General features: G+C 42.4%; 1 protein-coding gene across 9 annotated transcripts in view; it reads left to right on the top strand.

The window, feature by feature from the left end:
- sema4ba (sema domain, immunoglobulin domain (Ig), transmembrane domain (TM) and short cytoplasmic domain, (semaphorin) 4Ba) overlaps positions 1–20,469 on the top strand; it is a 520,834-nt gene that overhangs the window by 227,048 nt on the left and 273,317 nt on the right. For all 9 annotated transcript variants that reach the window (XM_060923501.1, XM_060923496.1, XM_060923492.1 and 6 more), the window contains one exon: positions 3,869–4,023. In XM_060923501.1, the coding sequence (XP_060779484.1) occupies positions 3,869–4,023 (155 nt within the window). The remainder of the gene's footprint in view (positions 1–3,868; positions 4,024–20,469) is intronic.

Below are 20,469 nucleotides of genomic sequence, written 5' to 3'. Positions count from 1 at the left end.
ACCTTTCAGGAAGCAAGAGGAGCTAACCTAACAATGATTACTAACTTAGCTGACCAGCACAGATATTTAAACTATAAACAAAAGCATAATGCTGGATGATATCAGAAAGCATATCTTAAACATCAGGTGCCAGCTCCTCTGCTGAGTCCAGAAGATCTTTGAAGCTCTTTCTCCAGTGTTCTTATTCAAAGCACAAAAATGAAGGGTTTTTTTTCCCCTCCTCCCACTTGTTCAAGTGCCACGGGACAGGTGCCCAACCAAGCTCCTTTTCAATTGGCCAGTAGGGTTCTCTAACCTCTGAATAGTGCCAGCCTGGGCTTGACCGCTGCACAAATCACTTTTACTCCACTTTTCACTTTTGTGGTGCAAAACTGAGAGCACACAGAACTTATTTGTGAGCAAAATATAGCATTTGAGACTTGTAGTGGCAGATTCAAAACATTGTAGCTATTGACTTGTACTTGTGCTAGAAAAAGATGAATTTTTTTTTAAATGCATTTGTCAGAAAATGTTCTACAGGTGTTCAAGTCTTCATCCATCATCTGTAACCCCTTAAGGCCAATTTATGCTGACAATGCAGTCCTCGCAGATGGCGTTGCAGATGGCGTCTGCGAAGCCCCCCCCTTCGCAGACGCTCTGCGCGCACCTCCCAAAAATTGTGACCACCGCAGAAGCCTCGCAGACAGCGTCGCAGACAAGAGGGCTCTGATTGGTCCACTCTGCATCCGCTGTACACGCACTTCCGCTTCCCTACTTTCCCGGTTTGTTTTGTTTTCACTACCGCCATTTTTAAAAACACGAGCGAAGATGGAGCAGCACGAAGAGCGGTTGATCGAGGAAGTGAGGAAGTATGTACATCTATACGATTCCAGTTCTAGTCATTATAAGTAACCGGAGGATAAACACTCCACTAACCACACCCACCAACTACTCCTAGCGATTTCGCGACTTCGCGCCCCCTTGTGATGTGGCGGTGAATAACATCATGCACGCCTATTACTCCCCGCTCAACGATAAATTACAACTGTCTGCGAAAAGCTATCTGCGAAAGCCTTGTCGCAAGAGCATACAGAGGCCCTTATTCTGTACAGGGTCGCAAGCAAGCTGGACCCTATCCCAGCTGACTATGGACAAGAAGCAGGGTACTCCCTGGACAAGCCGCCAGATTATCACAGGGCTAACACATAGAGACAAGCAACCATTCACATCTATGGTCAATTTAGAGCCACCAATTAGCCTAACCTGCATGTCTTTGGACTGTGGGGGGAAACTGGAGCACCCGGAGGAAACCCACACAAGACACAGGGAGAACATAGAAACTCCGCACAGAAAGATGTCTGTGAAGATTCTCAGTCATCCAGATCATAGTAAACTGTGGGTGGTAAGAGAGAGCAACTGGACTTGCTTGAAGATTCTTGAAGACGTTTCACCTCTCATCCGAAAGGCTTCTTCAGTTCTGTCTGACTGGTAGGGAGTATCAGGTATTTATCCTCTCATGGATGAAAAGCTCATCTAAGGTGTCATTGGGTCACTGGGGGCTGGTTGTGAACGGCCTCAAGAGTCATTAGGATGATCAATGGATTGTCCGTTAGGGTGATCAATGGAATGCTGATTCTCTCTGTCCTCCTGTGAGTCACTGAAAACAGCTGGGTTTTGGTGTGCATTCAGTTGTCTGGGAAGTGTGCCAAGGACTGCATTGTAGGTGGCTGATAAATGATGTCTTAAGGCCAATTTATGCTGACAACCCAGTCCTCGCAGACGGTGTCGCAGACAGTGTCTGCGTAGCCCCCCCACCTTCGCAGATGCTCTGCGCGCACCTCCCAAAAATTGTGACCACCGCAGAAGCCTCGCAGACAGCGCCGCAGACAAGAGGGCTCTGATTGGTCCACTCTACATCCGCTGTACACGCACTTCCGCTTCCCTACTTTCCCGGTTTGTTTTGTTTTCACGACCGGCATTTTTAAAAACACGAGTGAAGCTGGAGCAGCATGAAGAGCGGTTGATTGAGGAAGTACGTACATCTATACGACTCCAGTTCTAGTCATTATAAAAAAAAAAAGTTCTAGTCATTATAAGTAACCGGAGGATAAACACTCCACTAACCACACCCACCAACTACTCCTAGTGACTTTGCGCCCCCTTGCGTTGTGCCGGTGAATAACATCGCGCACGCCTATTTCTCCCCGCTCAACAATAAATTACAACTGTCTGCGAAAAGCTATCTGCGAAAGCCTTGTCGCAAGAGCATTCAGAGGCCTTTAGACCCCCACCTCTGTTCAGTGATGGCCATTCCAGGTTTGTAGAAGATCCTCCTGAGTTTCTCGGATAGACCAGAAATGTAGGGAATGACAATGTTCTTGCGTTTATTCCTGTTATCCTCCTTGTCCGTTCTGTTGCTTTTTTTGCTCTTAAGGAAAGACCAGTTGAAAAGCTCATCTAAGGTGTCATTGAAGACTCAATGACACCTTAGATGAGCTTTTCATCCATGAGAGGATAAATACCTGATACTCCCTACCAGTCAGACATAACTGAAGAAGCCTTTCGGATGAGAGGTGAAACGTTTTCAAGAATCTTCAAGCAAGTCCAGTTGTTCTCTCTTACCACCCACAGTCCACACAGAAAGGGTCCTGCTGGCACTGGGCTCAGACCCAGCACCTTGTTGCTGTGAGGCGACAATGCTAACCACTACACCACCATGCTGCTTGTGTTCAACTCTCTTTGAATGAATTCAAATAGTGATTTGTGGATGTGCAAATTTTGTCCATGACTTCACTTTTTTTTTTTTAAATGTGTGTGTGTGACTGGGTGGGGGGGGATCATGGCCTAATGGTTAGAGAAGCAGCTTTGGGACTAAAAGGTTGCTGATTCAATTCCCTAGATCATCAGGAATGGCTGAAGTGCCCTTGAGCAAGGCACCTAACCCCCAACTGATCCCCAGGTTGCTCTGGGTATGTTGTATGTCACTCTGCATAAGCGTGTCTACTAAATGCCAGTAATGTATGTGTTTTTCACCATTTTCACAGCAGCAGGTATAGAAAAACTGTGAGCATATGAGTTTCTTAATTGAGATTCATAGAATAGGATATGTGCACCTGCAATGAAGAATTTGAGGTGTAACTGTATGTCTCATCTCATTATCTCTAGCCGCTTTATCCTTCTACAGGGTCGCAGGCAAGCTGGAGCCTATCCCAGCTGACTACGGGCGAAAGGCGGGGTACACCCTGGACAAGTCGCCAGGTCATCACAGGGCTGACACATAGACACAGACAACCATTCACACTCTCATTCACACCTACGGTCAATTTAGAGTCACCAGTTAACCTAACCTGCATGTCTTTGGACTGTGGGGGAAACCGGAGCACCCGGAGGAAACCCACGCGGACACGGGGAGAACATGCAAACTACGCACAGAAAGGCCCTCGCCGGCCCCGGGGCTCGAACCCAGGACCTTCTTGCTGTGGGCGACAGTGCTAACCACTACACCACCGTGCCGCCTAACTGTATGTGGGACAGAAAAAAAATTCTACAAGTTTGCAATTCTTAGTGTTTTTCCCTGTGACTTCAAATTTACTGATACATGCATGACTATTTTTTCACAACTATAATTCCACTGTCACAAAGTTATTTTGCTCCAATAGGTGTTAACCTATTATCCTTCATAGATGGTGCCTTCTTCAGGCTTCTTCACATAACACGGTTATAATATGTATTTTCATAAAAGCATGGATGAAAGTAAAATGAACACAATAAAATTAGCATGTTAACATCCCACAGCATCAACTACTATGTTAACACTATGTGCTCCGTCAATGTATCAAGGATTTTAAAATCTCTTTCGTTTCTGTCTCTCCCACTTCTTTGTCTCCAGATACAGAAGACAGGCCAGCCAAGAGGTTTTCACCTGCTGGAGCGTTCAACTTTACTTCTCTGCTCTTGAGTCCAGAAGATAACACACTATACATAGGTGGACGAGAAGTTTTGTTTGCACTTAACCTCAGTGATATCAGCAGACTGCACCGCAACGTGAGTGTGTGTGTGTGTGTGTGTGTTTTCTCTCTTGTGGAAGCATTTTGTATGCAAGCAACAAATGCACACAAACAAATAATCATTTATTTATATATACAATTCCGCTCAGAAGTTTAAAGACACTCATTATGGACATGAATATCATGGCCTTATTGTGCTTTCAGTGATTTCTTTGAACTGTTCTTTTTCTGGTGAAGAATGATTGTCATTCATCTTTAATTTAAAAAACAACAACAACCCCCCCCCCCCCCCCCCCCCCCAAGAATTTGGTGCAAAGTTGTAGTTTATTATGGGTTTTCTTAAATCAACACAGGGTCAAAATTGTATATACTAGTGTATCTCAAAAAATTAGAATATTGTGAAAAAGTTCAATATTTTCCATCAGTTATTTAAAAAAGTGAAAATGTTATATATTATAGACACATTACACATAAACTAAAATGTTTTAAGCATTTTTCTATTTTAATTTTAATCAGTATGGCATACAGTACAAAAACATAAAAAAGCCATCTCAAAATATTAGAATATTTCATTTCGAGTTTGAGTAAAACAGTATGAACACAGTGTATCTCTCGGTCTAGTTCAGTACACACAACCACAACCATGGGGAAGACTGCTGACTTGACTGTTGTCCAGAAGATGATCACTGATGCCCTCCACAAGGAGGGTAAGCCACAAAAGGTCATTGCTGAAAAGGGTGGCTGGAAAAGGTGCACAAGCAACAGGGATGGCCGCAGTCTTGAGAGGATTGTCAAGAAAAGTTGATTCAAGAACTTGGGAGAGCTTCACAAGGAGTGGACTGAGGCTGGTGTCAGTGTATCAAGACCCATCACGAACAGACATCTTCAAGAAGGGGGATACAACTTTCGCATTCCTAATATCAAGCTACTCCTGAGCCAGAGACAATGTCAGAAGTGTCTTATCTGGGCTAAGGAGAGAAAGAAATGGACTGTTGCGCAGTGGTCCAAAGTCCTCTTTTCAGATGAAAGTACATTTTGCATTTAATTTGGAAATCACGGTTCTAGAGTCTGGAGGAAGAGTGGAGAGGCACAGAATCCAAGGTGTTTGAAGCCCAGTGTGAAGTTTCCACAGTCTGTGATAATTTGGGGTGCCATGTCATCTGCTGGTGTTGGTCCACTGTATTTTATCAAGTCCAAAGTCAACACAGCCATCTACCAGGAGATTTTAGAGCACTTCATGCTTCCATCTGCTGACGAGCTTTTTGGAGATGCTGATTTCCTTTTCCAGCAGGACTTAGCACCTACCTGCAGTGCCAAAACTACTACCAAATGGTTTGCTGACCATGATATTACTGTGTTTGACTGGCCAGCCAACTTGCCTGACCTGAACCCCATAGAGAATCTATGGGGTATTGTCAAGAGGAGGATGAGAAACACCCGACCCAAAAATACAGATACGCTGAAGGCCACTATCAAAGCAACCTGGGCTTCAATAATACCTCAGCAGTGCCATAGACTGATCACCTCCATGCCACACCGCATTGATACAGTAATTCATGGTAAAGGAGCCCCAACCAAGTATTGAGTGTATAGATGAATATACTTTTCAGAAGTTGGACATTTCTGTATTGTAAATCCTTTTTTTGATTGATCTTAGGGAATATTCTAATAATTTGAGATTCTGGATTTCTGATTTTCATGAGCTATAAGCCATAATCATCAAAATTAAAACAAAAAAGGCTTTAAATATTTCACTTTACATGTAATGAATATAGAATATATGAAAGTTTACCTTTTTGAATTAAATTATGAAAAAATAGGAATTTTTTCATGGTATTCTAATTTTTTGAGATGCACTAGTAGAGTGTTAAAAATATACATACATCACATCAAATATTTGATTAATTATTCCTTCGCAAGTTTAACCTTGACCAGACACTTCTGGTAGCCATCAACAAGGTTCTGGCAGAATTTTGGTTGTTTTTTTGACCACTCATCTTGGCAGAATTAGTAGAGTTCAATTAAATTTGTTGGTTTCCTGGCATGGACCTGAATTTGAGAACAATCCACATATTTTCAATAGGGTTCAGGTCAGGACTTTGGGAAGGCCATTCCAAGTGCTTAAAGCAACATTATGTAGGAATTTTACCTTAAAATGTCAGCTTCAAAATCATTTTGATGGACATTGACTTGTAATAGAGAGAATTGCTTAGTCACTAGTTTGCTGTTCATGAACATAACACTGTGTAACTTTGGTGATGCATCCCTGAGACCTCTTGTGAGAACTGCGTAATGCTTTTACAGCACCACGAGAACGGCATAACGCTTTACGGCATCATAGGCAGCTTCCAAAATCGGGCAACAACACTACCTATAAGAAGATGTTGATGGTCAAGTCAAGTTTATTTGTATAACGCTTTTAACAATAAACATTGTCACAAAGCAGCTTTACAGAATTTGAACAACTTAAAATATGAGCTAATTTTATCCCTAATCTATCCCCAACGAGCACGCCTGTGGCGACGGTGGCAAGGAAAAACTCCCTCAGACGACACAAGGAAGAAACCTCGAGAGGAACCAGACTCAAAGGGGAACCCATCCCCATCAGGGCAACAACAGACAACATGACTATAACATTAACAGTCCTAACAAAGTCAGCTTCGTTGATGCTATAAACTAGCCTGGGCCCGCCCATCCTAAGAGTGACGCAACACGAGGGCCTGTTGCGAGCTTAGTCTGGCCAGGCAAGCTATCTACAGCTCTTCCAAGCTCCCGAAAAATCGGGAACCAATCAACTTTGAGCATCTCCAACGGCCCTGGGTAGAGGCGTGTTCAAGGCACTGACGTAGTAGAACTGCGACCGGAAGCCATAGATTGTTTACAGAATCTATGCCGGAAGCGCTTCATTCACGCTTCCGCATCTATTACGCACAGATGCTGTATTGAAAGCATTCAACGGGAAGTTCTCATTGAAAACGGAGCAAAGAGCAGCCCTGAAGGTATTTATTGAAAGGAAGGACGTTTTCGCCTTGCTCCCGACCAGCTTCGGTAAGAGTTTAATCTGCCAGTTAGCCCCGTCGCGTCGCATACGTCAGAGGAAAGAGTGATGTGATTGGTTTAAGCTTCGTCACAGTCTTTTCTGGCTTCGACCAGTAGCAAACTGAGGCATTTCAGGGAGGCGGGTCAACCACGGGCTCTGGGAAACGGTTGGGCTTAATATCTTGGCCAGACCAATAGCTCGGAGAGCTTTGAAGTCGCGTTAGCCAGGCTAGCTATAAACTCCCCACCAACGGAAATCCGAGTGCAAAGCTGTTCACGACAACCGCAGTCCCAAAGTCAGCAAGTCAACTGCAGTCCTAAAGTCAGCAAGTCAACTGCAGTCCCTAGCCACAAAAACACCACTGCAAGAGTCCAAAGCGTCCTCCAGGCGCGACCCCCAACTGTCCACATGGGGCCGCCCTCCACAGGAGCGATGCAATGAGACTCCAACCAGACACAGGGCACCAGGATGGATGGTAGCTCAGCGGTGAAGCCATTGCACTATTGCTTGGAAGGTCATGAGTTTAAATCCCAGCACTACCAAGCTGCCACTGCTGGCCCTTAACCCTCAACAGCTCAGTAGAATAAATGAGGAAAAATGTAATTCACTTTGGATATGGGCGTCTGCTAAATGTCAGGAGCTAAATCGATAGTCTCAGTGCAGATGTCAAGGCAAAGAGACCAAAGAAAACACTATCAGACAAAACCAGGAAGAGAAAAAGAGAAGAGTAAATCTTGGTCATTGGCAAGAGTTAAGAGAGATAAAGTACTGTAAGACAGATGCCAAGCTGGCCTTCTTTCTGTTGAACTAGTAAGTAATATTATGTTAGCTGCCTTGCTATGTCTTGTGTAGTTGCATGTGTGTTAGCAAAGTTGTCTGTATGAGCAAAGTTGGCGACTTGCTAGCTTTTGATCATAAGCCAAGTCAGTTCATTTCGAGGTTTAGTCACTAACTATATCCCGAGGTGATGTTAGCAAACTTATTGGATAACATTCAGACATTGGTACTGGTAATAAGTATTCTTGTGTCGATTGCTCTCTAGCTTTGTTGGTGAGCTTGCCACCCAAGTTTGCATCACTTTATGCCCAGGGCATCCAAGTTTTGTATTTAGTTGACTAGCTGTTCTTTGTCCCTTAGCATCTCCTAGCATTATATATATATATATATATATATATATATATATATATATATATATATATATATATAATGTGTGTGTGTTAGCATGGTTCTAGTTATATTAGCTTAGCCTGCTACTATTTAGAGTTTTGTACAATACTTGTGCAAACTTTGACTGTAGCACAGTAAAAAAAAAAAGTCTGAGCCTGCATGTATACTTCAAGACATAAGTAGTGATTTGTCTCACATCTAATGGGAAAACAATAACCACCTGATAGCAGAGTGTACATCCCTGCCAAATTTATTTATGAAAGATTGTGATGTAGGCTCTAACCTTATTGGTATTATCAGTGTCTCACAGATGTTTGTTGTTTTTCTGGATGAAAAACTCATTGAACCTCAATCCTCTCTCAGAATTCAAATTCAGACCAAATTGCTTGAAACTGCTCTTATTGAATTCAGACCTGAATGCAGAACAACATACTTTTTACAGAATTAAAACCTTTATCCATATTTGAAATATTATAAATCAGAGATTGAGAAAAATGGCTTAACTTTTAGAAAACTGACATAATATTACATATTAGGATAACATGGTCCAAAATGGGCCTCATTAATGAATGAGATCAAATGTTTTTTCTTAATAACTTTTCTATTTTTCAAGACATTTACATGGAAATTAGCAGGCACATAGATGGTTGTATACTGAATACAAAGTTTGAAAAAAATTAATGAAAACAAATTATGCAAAATAGTATTTAATTAGCATTAATTATGCAAATCAGGCAACATGTTAGATCAGTACACTCAATAAAAAAAATAATAAAAGATTATTTCTGATACCCTCTTTGTACTCTGTAGGGCTTTGTTTCTCATAAGTAGGGCCTACTGGTGTTTATATTAAAGAATATAAATGATAATATTCACAACTTTCAAGGCTAACCTCAAAAAAACTGTGTGAGCCACATCCACTAAACAATTCCGATTAATTGAATTGAAATTGACCCTCACGTTTCTGACTTCTGGTTTTTTAAAATATCATTGCGACCACTAAGATCTCAATATTTTTCATCAAACCAACTACAGTTATATTCTAAAATAGTTATTTATTTACATGAATCAGTGTTATTTGAAAAAATAAGTAGGTAAAGCTATGAAAACTCACTTCAAAGTCTCCTATGAAGCATAACATCAAAACTAGCAGATGGAAATTTTTCTGAATACTTCATCAAAAACAGTGAGAATTAGAGAACATCCCTATAAAAGTTATCTGATTTGATATTCACAAGTAAACCAGTCTGAAACCAATCAGAAGGGAGCCTGACCACTTTCCTGTGACTCAAAAAGCACCGGCAGTTTCTTGATGTCATGCAAGCAGAGAGAGTACTCTGTTGTACTAAATTCAACTTGCTGTTACTCCCAAAGTATTGAACAGATCTTAATGAGATGGATTTCTTTGGAAAGCAGAGATTATAAGCTTTTTAATGATAGTATTCATGATACAAAATATTCAAGAGTTAAGCAATGACAGATTTGGAAACTTAGATGAGCATCTGCATTCACAATTTCCACAGCACGGCCAGCAAGCATCTGATATGCCTACTTCTAGGCCTTCAGAAAAGGCCCAAACATATCAGCATTTCAAATGTTATATTTAATTTCTTTCATTCTTTAATTTCTTTCATAATTTCATTCTAATTATTCTCTTGTAGTTCTAATTTGGGCTTATTTTCGATCAAATTTCCTTCAGAAATGAAAGGGTTACTGTCCTGAAAACATGACAGGACATGTTTTCAGGACAGTAACCCTGAATATCTTGGATAATTGGGTAATATCTAATTACCCAATTAGATATTTTTGTTTGTTGCTTCTAGGCTGACAAGAGTTTAGAGCTTGCTCACTCATTGGTTAGGACTTCATTGCTGGGACAGAAGGCCATGGCAGTGTATGTTTATGTTGGAAGTGACAGATGAATTAACCAATCAGATTTTGATTTATAGTGGGAAGGACTAAAAATTTATTGCCATAGGTCTTCTTGAAGGCCAACGCTAGCTTAACCGCAAGTCAACGCCGTCAGTGCAGCAGTGAAGTAAGATCGTTATGTCTGCAGCTATGGCAGAGGAGATTGACGTGGCTTGCTTAACAGTGTTGCCTCTTTCAAGGCAGGCTTTTGTGGAGAAACAGTTTATAATATAAACGGGAAGCCCAGTTCCAGCACTGGAATGAACAGAAAAGGGGGAAACTGTTAAAAGGCATTTCAAAGTCAACAATTATCAATGCTACCCATGGATGATTGTCTGTAAAAAAAATAATAATAAAAAAAAAAACCCTAACCTGTTGGCTTGTTGGAGTTGCCTAGTTTTTTCAACGGACAAGTCATCCACCTGAGCTTATGCTGGATTTTTTAGCCTGACTAACCTAACAAAGTCACTGTCATCACTGTCATCAAAATTCAGCTACACATCTGCAAGCTATGGTGAGCTTAAAAACTTTTGGGGTTGGCCGAGCAGTGTCACAATCAAATTCTCGCCCACAAGATAATGTGGGCAAGAATTTACCTTAGATAATGTAGCTCCTCTTAAAAGGAAAATGGTCAGAGACAAAAAATTAGCACCCTGGTATAATGATGACACTCGCACATTAAAACAGACCACTCGAAAATTGGAACGTAAATGGCGTCAAACAAAATTGGTAGTGTTCAAATTAGCATGGAAGGAGAGCTTCCTGAAGTATAGGAAAGCTCATAGTGCTGCTAGATCAACATATCTCTCCTCCCTAATAGAAGATAACAAAAATAATCCTAGATTCCTATTTAATACTGTAGCAAAATTAACCAGGAATAAGTCCACTATAGACACATGCACACCTGTAGTATGCAGTAGCAACGATTTCATGAATTTTTTTAATGACAAAATTGAGAATATCTGACAAAAAATTCAAACTACTAATTTAAGGTCAGACAATGTACATAAGTGACCCTGTAGTTAACAATATAACTGTATCAGATCAGCAATTAGAATGTTTTACTCCCCTAAGAGAAACTGAATTACTTTCATTAATCTCCGCATCAAAAGCCTCAACTTGTGTACTAGATCCCTTACCTACACGTCTATTCAAACAGATAATACCTGAAGTAATTGAACTGCTTCAAAAAATAATAAATTCTTCTCTTACGATTGGCTATGTACCCAAATCCTTTAAACTAGCAGTTATCAAACCCCTGATTAAAAAACCTGACCTTGATCCCTGTCAGCTGTCCAATTATCAGACAGCTCCAATTAAATCCAATATCCAATTAAATATGTCCCTTTATCTCCAAGATCCTTGAAAAAGCTGTGGCACAGCAGTTATGCTTATATTTACATAGGAATAACATCCATGAAATGTATCAGTCAGGATTTAGACTTCATCATAGCACAGAGACAGCTTTGGTTGAAGTAGTAAATGACTTGCTGTTGGCGTCTGATCAGGGCTGTGTCTCGCTGCTTGTGTTGCTTGACCTTAGTGCAGCATTTGATACCATTGATCATTCCATTCTTCTGGATAGACTAGAAAATGTTATGGGAGTTAAGGGAACGGCCTTCTGGCTCAGGTCTTATTTAACTGATCGCTATCAGTATGTTGATATAAATGTTGATATTTCTAGATGTACTGAGGTAAAGTTTGGTGTTCCACAAGGTTCTGTCTTGGGTCCACTGCTTTTTTCTTTTTATATGCTACCTCTGGGCAGGCCCGCTGACAGGGGGGGACAAACACCCGGGCCCAGAACTGGGCTCTCATGAAGTTGCGATTATTTTATTTCATTTCAAAATGTGTTGATTTGGGGGAGAAATGTGCTATATTTGCATTCAATAAATGATTTCTAGATCTTTTGCCTTTATTGTCTTTGAAAAAGGCGTCAAGAACCCCCTACCACCCCTAATGCAAAAATGGTTTGGTCTGACTCTTTGATTAAGGGGAAAAAAACTACATCGTTCGATCATAGCGCTTCGACAATCAGTGTGCGTGCCATTTGCCAACATGCACAAGTCAGGAGTACAGAAAAGAAAAGAGAAAAAGAGAGGAAGAAACCAAGAGACTCAGGGGCTCACTGCATAAATATTTTAAAAAAGATTCGGATGATGCAGCAGGTACTAGCAAAGGCAGTGGGGCAGCTGAGCCAGGTAAGACCAGTGTTGGGCACGTTACTTTCAAAAAGCAATTAGTTATAGCTACTAGTTACTTTTCCCAAAAAGTAACTGAGTTAGTAACGGAGTTACTTTGTCATAAAAGTAACTAATTACCAGGGAAAGTAATTATTCCGTTACATTTTGTTCCCCCTCAAAAAAAAAATCAAATTCAATTAGTGTTATCATAATAAAAGTGAATGTTAAATGTCTTTAATGACTGAAATGAACACTTAACAGAACCAATTAGTAATGTTATCTACACTATATTAATATTTTTGTGGGACAATGTGAGATAAGACATCTATCAAATGTAATATATTTTTGTAGTTATTAAAATTATGTTACTAATTACTGGCCACTGACGAGGACAAACGCTTTGTTCCTCGACATAATGTGCATTGCACGTAAACACTCTTGCCTTTTATTTCAAGTAATGAAAAGTAATGGCTGTATTTCCAATGTGAAAACGCAGTGCTGGGCTGACCGCTCGCCATCGCTGTGTCTTCCGATTGAAAGAGTGCGCAGTAGTGCAGTAGGCGTGGCCTACCTACGTACGTTGTCCAAATCTACTCTGATTGGCTTACTGTGCCATTGTCTCGCATCTCCCTGCCCCACACGAAAGCAGAGGAAAGAAAGGCTGAACGAGCAGCGTGCCAGATGAGAACAGCTTTAATAAAGTAACGCATAGTATTTTATTGTAAGTAACGGGAACGGCGTTATAACGATGTAAAAAGTAATTAGTTAGATTACTCGTTACTAAAAAAAGTAACGCCGTTAGTAACGCTGTTTATTTCTAACGCCGTTATTCCCATCACTGGGTAAGACACAGCCAACTTTTTCCAGCCCCGTAAAGTAACCCCAACCAAGGCACGCGCGGCACGCAATTCATGTTACAAACGAGGGGAGAGCAAGTCACACTGAACACCATATCAAACGCACAGGGCATTGAATCATTTCATAACCACAACGGCTTAATAACATTGTGTTTCATATATCTAATTGAAGCTAAGAATATTCACATTAGCCCGCAATCATATCCCGCCATTTCTCGAGCGGTGTGTTCTTCTCTGCTTTTCACACTGGACAGTATGCACGCACACATAACAAAAGTCCGGCGCATTGCATTTCGCACCTGAATAGTTGCAGACTAAGGAAATGTTAAAATGTTAAAACTGTAAAAATGTTGAAATGCTAAAATGAAATGATTGTTGACCGGTTGAATGGTTTTTGAATACCTGTCATTTAAGGGTTGGCGTGAGTAGAGACTGGGATAAGAGAGGTGGGTGTGTGTGTGGGTTGGCCCGGGGGGGGTTGTTAGGGGGGCCCATTCAGAGCATTTTGTCCCGGGCCCAGCCAAAGCTGTCAGCGGCCCTGCCTCTGGGTGATATTATTCATAAACATTGTATTAGTTTCCACTGTTATGCTGATGACACACAGTTGTATGTTTCTGTAAAACCTGATGAGAGACACCAGCTTAATAGAATTGAGGAATGTGTAAAGGACATTAGACACTGGATGCTTATTAATTTCCTTCTGCTTAACTCTGACAAGACAAGTACTTGTACTAGGACCACGTGCAGCAAGAAGTAAGTTTTCTGATTACACAGTAACTCTGGATGGCCCTTCTGTTTCTTCACGTGCAGCAGTAAAAGACCTCGGAGTGATTATTGACTCCAGTCTTTAATTTGAAACTCACATTGATAACATTACCCGGATAGCTTTCTTTCATCTCAGAAACATTGCTAAGATAAGAAATTTAATGTTTAACTCGTACAGGAACGGGTGGAGTAAGATGGTGGCACCCAGCTGCCGTGCAAGCTCTGTGTCCATGATGTTAGCTTCGGCTCCAGAGTCCACCAGGGCGGCCAGGGCACAAGCGGTGTCGGGAAGCTGAAGGCGGAGCTGAAGCAGGGGTTTACGGATGGAGGTTAGGCGGTGCTGTCGCTCCTCGGGGGTGAGGGAGGCACGGCCGATCTCCATGGGCTCAGACTGATTATGTCGGCCTTGGGGCGTGACAGGCGGGAACTGGGCAGCGGAAGACTCACCCCGAGTGCGGGTGGCAGGTTGACTTGGACACCCCTTCTCTCGTCTGCGGATCTGGATACGGTGATTGATGCATACGGCGAGGGCAATGGCCTCATTGAGTGTCGGGGTTGCTCATGGGAAATGAGCTCATCCTTGACGTAGTCTGCCAAACTGTGGAGGAAGGTGTCCACCAGCGCCGCCATGTTCCACGAACTGCGGCTCGCCAGGGTGCGGAAGTCGATGGAGTAGTCTGCCACCGTCCGGTTGCCCTGACAGATACTCATCAGTGCTCGTGACACCTCTGTTCTTGACGAGCCCAGGTCGAACACCTTTAACATCTCCTCGGCGAAGGCACTGAAGGAGGCACAGGCCGGGGTCTGCCGGTCGAATTCAGCTGTCCCCCACAGCCGAGCCCGGCCGGTCAGGTGAGTGATGACATACCCCACCTTGGCTCCCTCCGTTGAGAAGGTCCTGGGCTGCAGAGAGAACTGGATATGGCAGCTGGTCAGGAATGGCCGGACCTGGTTTGGGTCACCATTGAAACGTTCCAGATTACCGATCTTTGGTTTCGGGTCACCGGGAGCCAGAGCAGGTGGAACATGAGCAGATGGAGTGGTGAGGTTGGTGAGAACTTGCAGGACCTGGGTTAGCTGATGCTGCTGTTGTTGGAGCTGTTGCTGCTAGTTGAACTGCTGTCATTGTTGGTGGTCAAGCTGAAGCAGAGATGCAATGTCGCCGGCCATCTGGTTTATTTCTCCCTCTGTACGTTCCACTTGCTGCAGGGCAGTCACTTCAGGCTCAATCACCATGCTGGTCGGGGAGGGCGCTGGGTCCATGATGGTCAGATTGTTCTGTCAGGAGAAACAGACGAGGACCCAAGAGCGCAAGTTAAATGTTGAGTTTTATTGATAACAGGGGGAAAGGGAGTTGGGAGGATGTGCGTGTGTGAAGTTCAGTGGCAGGAGGACTGAGAGGCAGGGATGTCTGCAGTCTCCCATCCAAGCACTGACTAGGCTCAACCCTGCTTAGCTTCAGAGATCAGACAGGATCAGGTGTAGTCAGAGTAGGGAGGCTGTAAGCTGATAGCACTAGGTGTTCAGGCAGTCTCGCAGCTAGCAGTCCCTCAGCAGACAGACAGGACAGCATAACAGGCAGGAATAGGGAACAGGCTGGAACACAGAGTCACAGATCAGGTAGCAAGAAGGGACAGAAATGCAGGGTCAGGTTACCAGGACTGAAGAGTTGATGGAGTCAACGCCTAGAAGACGATCTGACACTGAAGCTTGGGAGGACAGCAGCTTAAATACACACAGAGGAGGAGCAGGTGATAGGCAACAGCCAATGACAGCCACTGAGAGTTAATAAGAGGAAGTGTATGCGGGCGTGGCCGGTAATGCTGAGTGGAGAGGAGTGGAGATGTTACCTGAAGAGAGGAAACCCACAGGTAGGACCATGACAGCGTGGTATTTCAGCAAAACTAAAACGTTCTTTTTTAAATTATTTTTGTTATGTTAGTGTTCATCTCCATGTCACAATAAATAAAACTGTGCAGCCATATTCATGGAAAATCCTGTAAAATCCTCTGCCTTGTGAATCAACATGGTTCTTTGGCTTCTATATCCTTCAGCTTGGAAACAAGTGGGGGGAGGTCAACATGCAATCTGTATTTATGACAATGGTGTAAAAGTGAATTTCATTCTGCAACTGCAGGTAGATCCCAGGAGTTAAAAAATACCAATTCTTGCATAAAGTTCTTTTAATGTTATTCTGCTTTATTCACTCCACAACCAGCTTTGATGTGTTTGGGGTCATTGTCATGTTGGAACACCCAGATGTGTCCACGTTTCAACTGTCTAGATAATGGTTTGAGGTTATGCTGAATAATTCTGAGGTAGATGTCCATCTTTGTTTAACCATGCTTAACATTTACTTAAAAATTGGTAGAGTGTTCTTGTGGTTGAATGTCTCACCTTCGCTCCTCCAAATATACCTCTGGTCATTTTGGCCAAACAACTCAATCTTTTTCCATGTGGTCAACTGCAAACTTTAGTGGAGCTTGAAGGTGTTTATTTTGGAGCAGTGGCTTCTTTCTTGGATGGCAACCAAGTAAAACTCCATGTAAAACTCGCTTGACTGTAGACAGTGAAACTGGTGTTCCAGCAGCTTCCAGTTCATGGCAGGCCAGTGCCTTCATGGTTCCTGGGTTGTTCCTGATCATCCAAACCAGCTGAGAGTGACCGTTGAAGGTGGAGATTGCATATGCACATTCTGTGTGATGTGTTTCCTGTTTGTGACTTATTTGCAACAAGTCGTTTTTCTGAGAGTGTTGGTGTTAATCACTGATCTTTTTATCTTTTCTACAAATAATTTTCCTCTATCTTTTTCATTTTTTATTGTACTTTCACTTTCCATTTTTCCGCATTTTTAGTTTTTTTTTGGGAGATCACCAAAGAGTTTTTTCCCTCATGCAAAGATTGCAATTGGAGGCCATCCACATCTGATCCGCCTTAATATCAACAGATCTTTGATTAAGGTATGTAAATCCATTCATCATGGCACAGCTTCAGCTAGTTCAGTGTCCTGAGTGCAGGATGTTTAGTCATTCTTCCTCCATTGTTAGTAATAGCTTTATTTGTGATAAGTGTGGATTAGTTAACACTCTGATGGAGAAGATTGCAGCTTTAGAGGTGTGCATCCAGACTATAGAGAGGGTTAGTGAGAATGAGAGCAGTGTAGTTTGTGTATGAGAAAATCTGGATGTCCTAGGTGGAGTCAGCAATCCCCCAACTTCGGCATTAGAGGCCTCACAGCAGGACAAACTCAGCAGCATAATCGTGGAGCCAAACTACCACTGAGGCTCGCCCACAGGAGCACCTCTCCTCTCCACTTCATGTGTCTAACAGGTTTGCTCTCTTCAGTGAAGCACCTGCTGAGAAACCTGAAAGAGCTCTGGTTATAGGAGATTCTACCATATGGCATGTGAACTTAGTTAGGCCTTTAGGGGCACCAGCAGCTTTAGTCAGGTGTGTACTGGAAGCTAGGGTGCCAGACATAGCAGGTAATCTTTTGAGGCAAGCACAGGTTCTCAAAGATAATTATCCGTGTAGGAGCTAATGATATATGCCTTTGTCAGTCTGAGGTTACTAAGAGTAACTTTGTAGAGGTGTATAAATTAGCGAAGGCCATGTCCGATGTTGTAGTATGCTCTGGGCCCCATCTCAATGCAGCGTGGTGATGTAGCTTACAGCAGGTTATGGTCTGCTGCTCGTCCAGGTGGTGCCCTAAAACAATGTAGGCTTTATACATAATTGGAGTAATTTTGAGGGCAGTGCTGCCCTGTTAGGGCAGGACGGTATCCATCGCACTCGGGAAGGTGCTGCTCTCATTTCTTGCAGCATAGCTCATAGTCTCAGAGCAGGCCTAAGTTAACTTATGGGTCATTCCATGCCAAATCAACAAGAGCTTATGCTCGACCATCTCAGATTTCAATGAAATTTGGAGGGCTCAGAGAAACTATTAAAAGAAGTTAAGCCCCAAAACTTGAGCTTCCTATCACCAATAGTTTCAGAGATACAGGCATTTGAATTTTTCAATTTTTTTGTTTTTTGCTCAAAACATACATATTTCAAAGTGCAATATAATCTTTATTATGCAAGATAGAAACCTAAAATTTTGCACAGAGAGACTCAATGTCTTGTACTACAAGCTTCAACTTAGAATTTCAATGGTCATTGTATATTAGATGGTGATTTTAACAAGGAAATTAAAAAGACAAATTTGCATTTTTTGCATTTTTTATTCATTCTGGAAGCTTGCCTGTGGCAGTAATGCTTAAACTAAGAATGTTATTCAAATCTACACAGAAATATCTACCAATTTCAGTTTTACCAAGTCTCCACTATTCCTAGTTTGTCTGTAATAGGGTTTTGAAATTCGCCGATTTCTAAAACATGCCATTTTCAGTAGCAAGAAATCCAATGGGGGATAGCAGTTAGGAACTTGTAAATTTTTTTTAGTAATCCCCAAGACCCATATTTTACATTTGCAAATTTTTGTTCTGTGTCTCTCAAGTATTTTTAAACTACACGGGTTTAAAAAATCCATTTTCACCAAATTTGAATTTTTGATATATTTTCATATAACTGATATTTGAGGGTTAATAAATGCTTCAATAAGGCTCAAGTAGGTTAGGAGACATGTTTCTTCCTCAATTTTAAATAAAATTTCAATTAATGCTCAGTATTAATTATTTGTAAATTGATTTTAATCTAAGACTGTGTAACATTAGCAATCAATGACCAGCTATTGTGTACCAGTCAACAGCCAGCCTTATCAATATCAACACAACACAATAGGTGACCTTTGATACCAGAACAGGTGGCTCATATCTTATAGTTTTAGAGTCTGTAAACTGCATACTTGTTCAGATAACATTATATTGCTTGGATTATATTAAATACATTGTAATACAGAGCACTGAGAAAATTTACCAATGTTATTAACTGAATGTGTTTCTTTGCAAGGATTGGATATTTTGAATAGTTGACTAGGGAATTTAATTGTAGTTGCTTTCAATTTGAGATCAGTATAAATGAGTTTGTTCTTAGACATCTAGAAATGGCTGAACTTCCTCCCTGTTCTATAGGAATTGGACTAAAGAAAGATTCTGACTGCCATAAACTAACATACAACAGAAATTGTAAGTTAAATACACTCTCTCAGTATAGTTTGGAGCCCCTAGTTTGGGGCGTTTCGATGTGGTTTTCTATGAGGTGGGTACGACCAGGAAGGGGCGAGAACACGTCGGAAAATTCCTTCTGCAACTTGGCTACCTCCGTGAGTTGGGCCGGTGAGAGGTGGTCTCCACAAGGGACCTGAGTGGTCCGAGATGTTATCTTTTTTACCTCTGGCCCCAGCTCTGCTTTCTCTGGGACTACCGACACCAACGCCATGGGGACCCCCTCATTCCAGTGTTTTAAAAGGTTGAGGTGGTAGATTTGCAGTGCCCTGCCCCATCCGTTCGCTTCACCTCATAGTCGACGTCCCCGACTCGCCCCGTGACCTCAAAGGGCCCTTGCCACTTGGCGACTAGTTTAGAACTCGACGTGGGCAATAATATGAGCACTTTGTCTCCCGGCGTGAACTCTCTAAGGCGCGTGCCCCTGTCATACAGCCAACTTTGACGTTCTTGTGCTTGCTACAAATTCTCCTGGGTTAGGTGCGTGAGGGTGTGGAGTTTTGCGCACAGGTCAAGAATGTACTGAATTTAATTTTTACTTGGTGAAGGTCCCTCCTCCCAATTTTCCCATAGCACGTCCAAAATGCCACACGGCTTACGCCCATATAATAATTCAAAGGGAGAAAACCCTATGGAGGCTTGCGGGACCTCTCGTACTGCGAACAACAGAGGCTCGAGCCACTTATCCCAATTATGCGCGTCTTCACTTATGAAATTGTGGATTGTTTTTGAGTGTTTGCTTAAATCGCTCTACTAAGCCATCCGTTTGTAGGTGATAGACACTGGTGCGGATAGACTTAATCCCCAGTAACCCATACAGCTCGCGCGGTGTGCGTGACATATACGAATTGCCTTGGTCTGTCAGGATTTCTTTCGGAATCCCGACCTGGGAGATAAAGCGGAAGAGCGCTTCTTCAATACTGCGTACTGAGATATTGCGGAGAGTCACTGCTTCCGGATATCGCATTGCATAGTCCACAAGAACTAAAATAAAGCGGTATCCCCGTGCTGACTGATCTAATGGCCCGACGAGATCCATCCCAATTCGCTCAAACGGGGTCTCGATTAGAGGAAGAGGGTGCAACAGCGCTTTTGGAGTGGCTGTGGGATTTATCAATTGCCATTCACGGCATGCCGCACACCACCGATGGACATCCCCGCGAATCCCTGGCCAATAGAACCGGACCATTATTCGGGCTAGTGTTTTGTCTTGCCCCAAGTGTCCAGCCATGGGATTAAATTGAGCCGCATGGAATACGAGTTCCCTACGGCTCTTTGGGATTAACAACTGGGTTACTTGTTCCTTAGTTTGAGTGTCCTGCGTCACTCGGTACAATCTATCTTTAATAATGGCAAAATAGGGGAAGGTCGGTGCCGCACTTGGCTGGAGAGTTT

Source organism: Neoarius graeffei, chromosome 6 (assembly GCF_027579695.1).
Source record: "Neoarius graeffei isolate fNeoGra1 chromosome 6, fNeoGra1.pri, whole genome shotgun sequence".
Classification (NCBI taxonomy): domain Eukaryota; kingdom Metazoa; phylum Chordata; class Actinopteri; order Siluriformes; family Ariidae; genus Neoarius; species Neoarius graeffei.
This window is presented reverse-complemented; position numbering and strand designations above follow the sequence as displayed.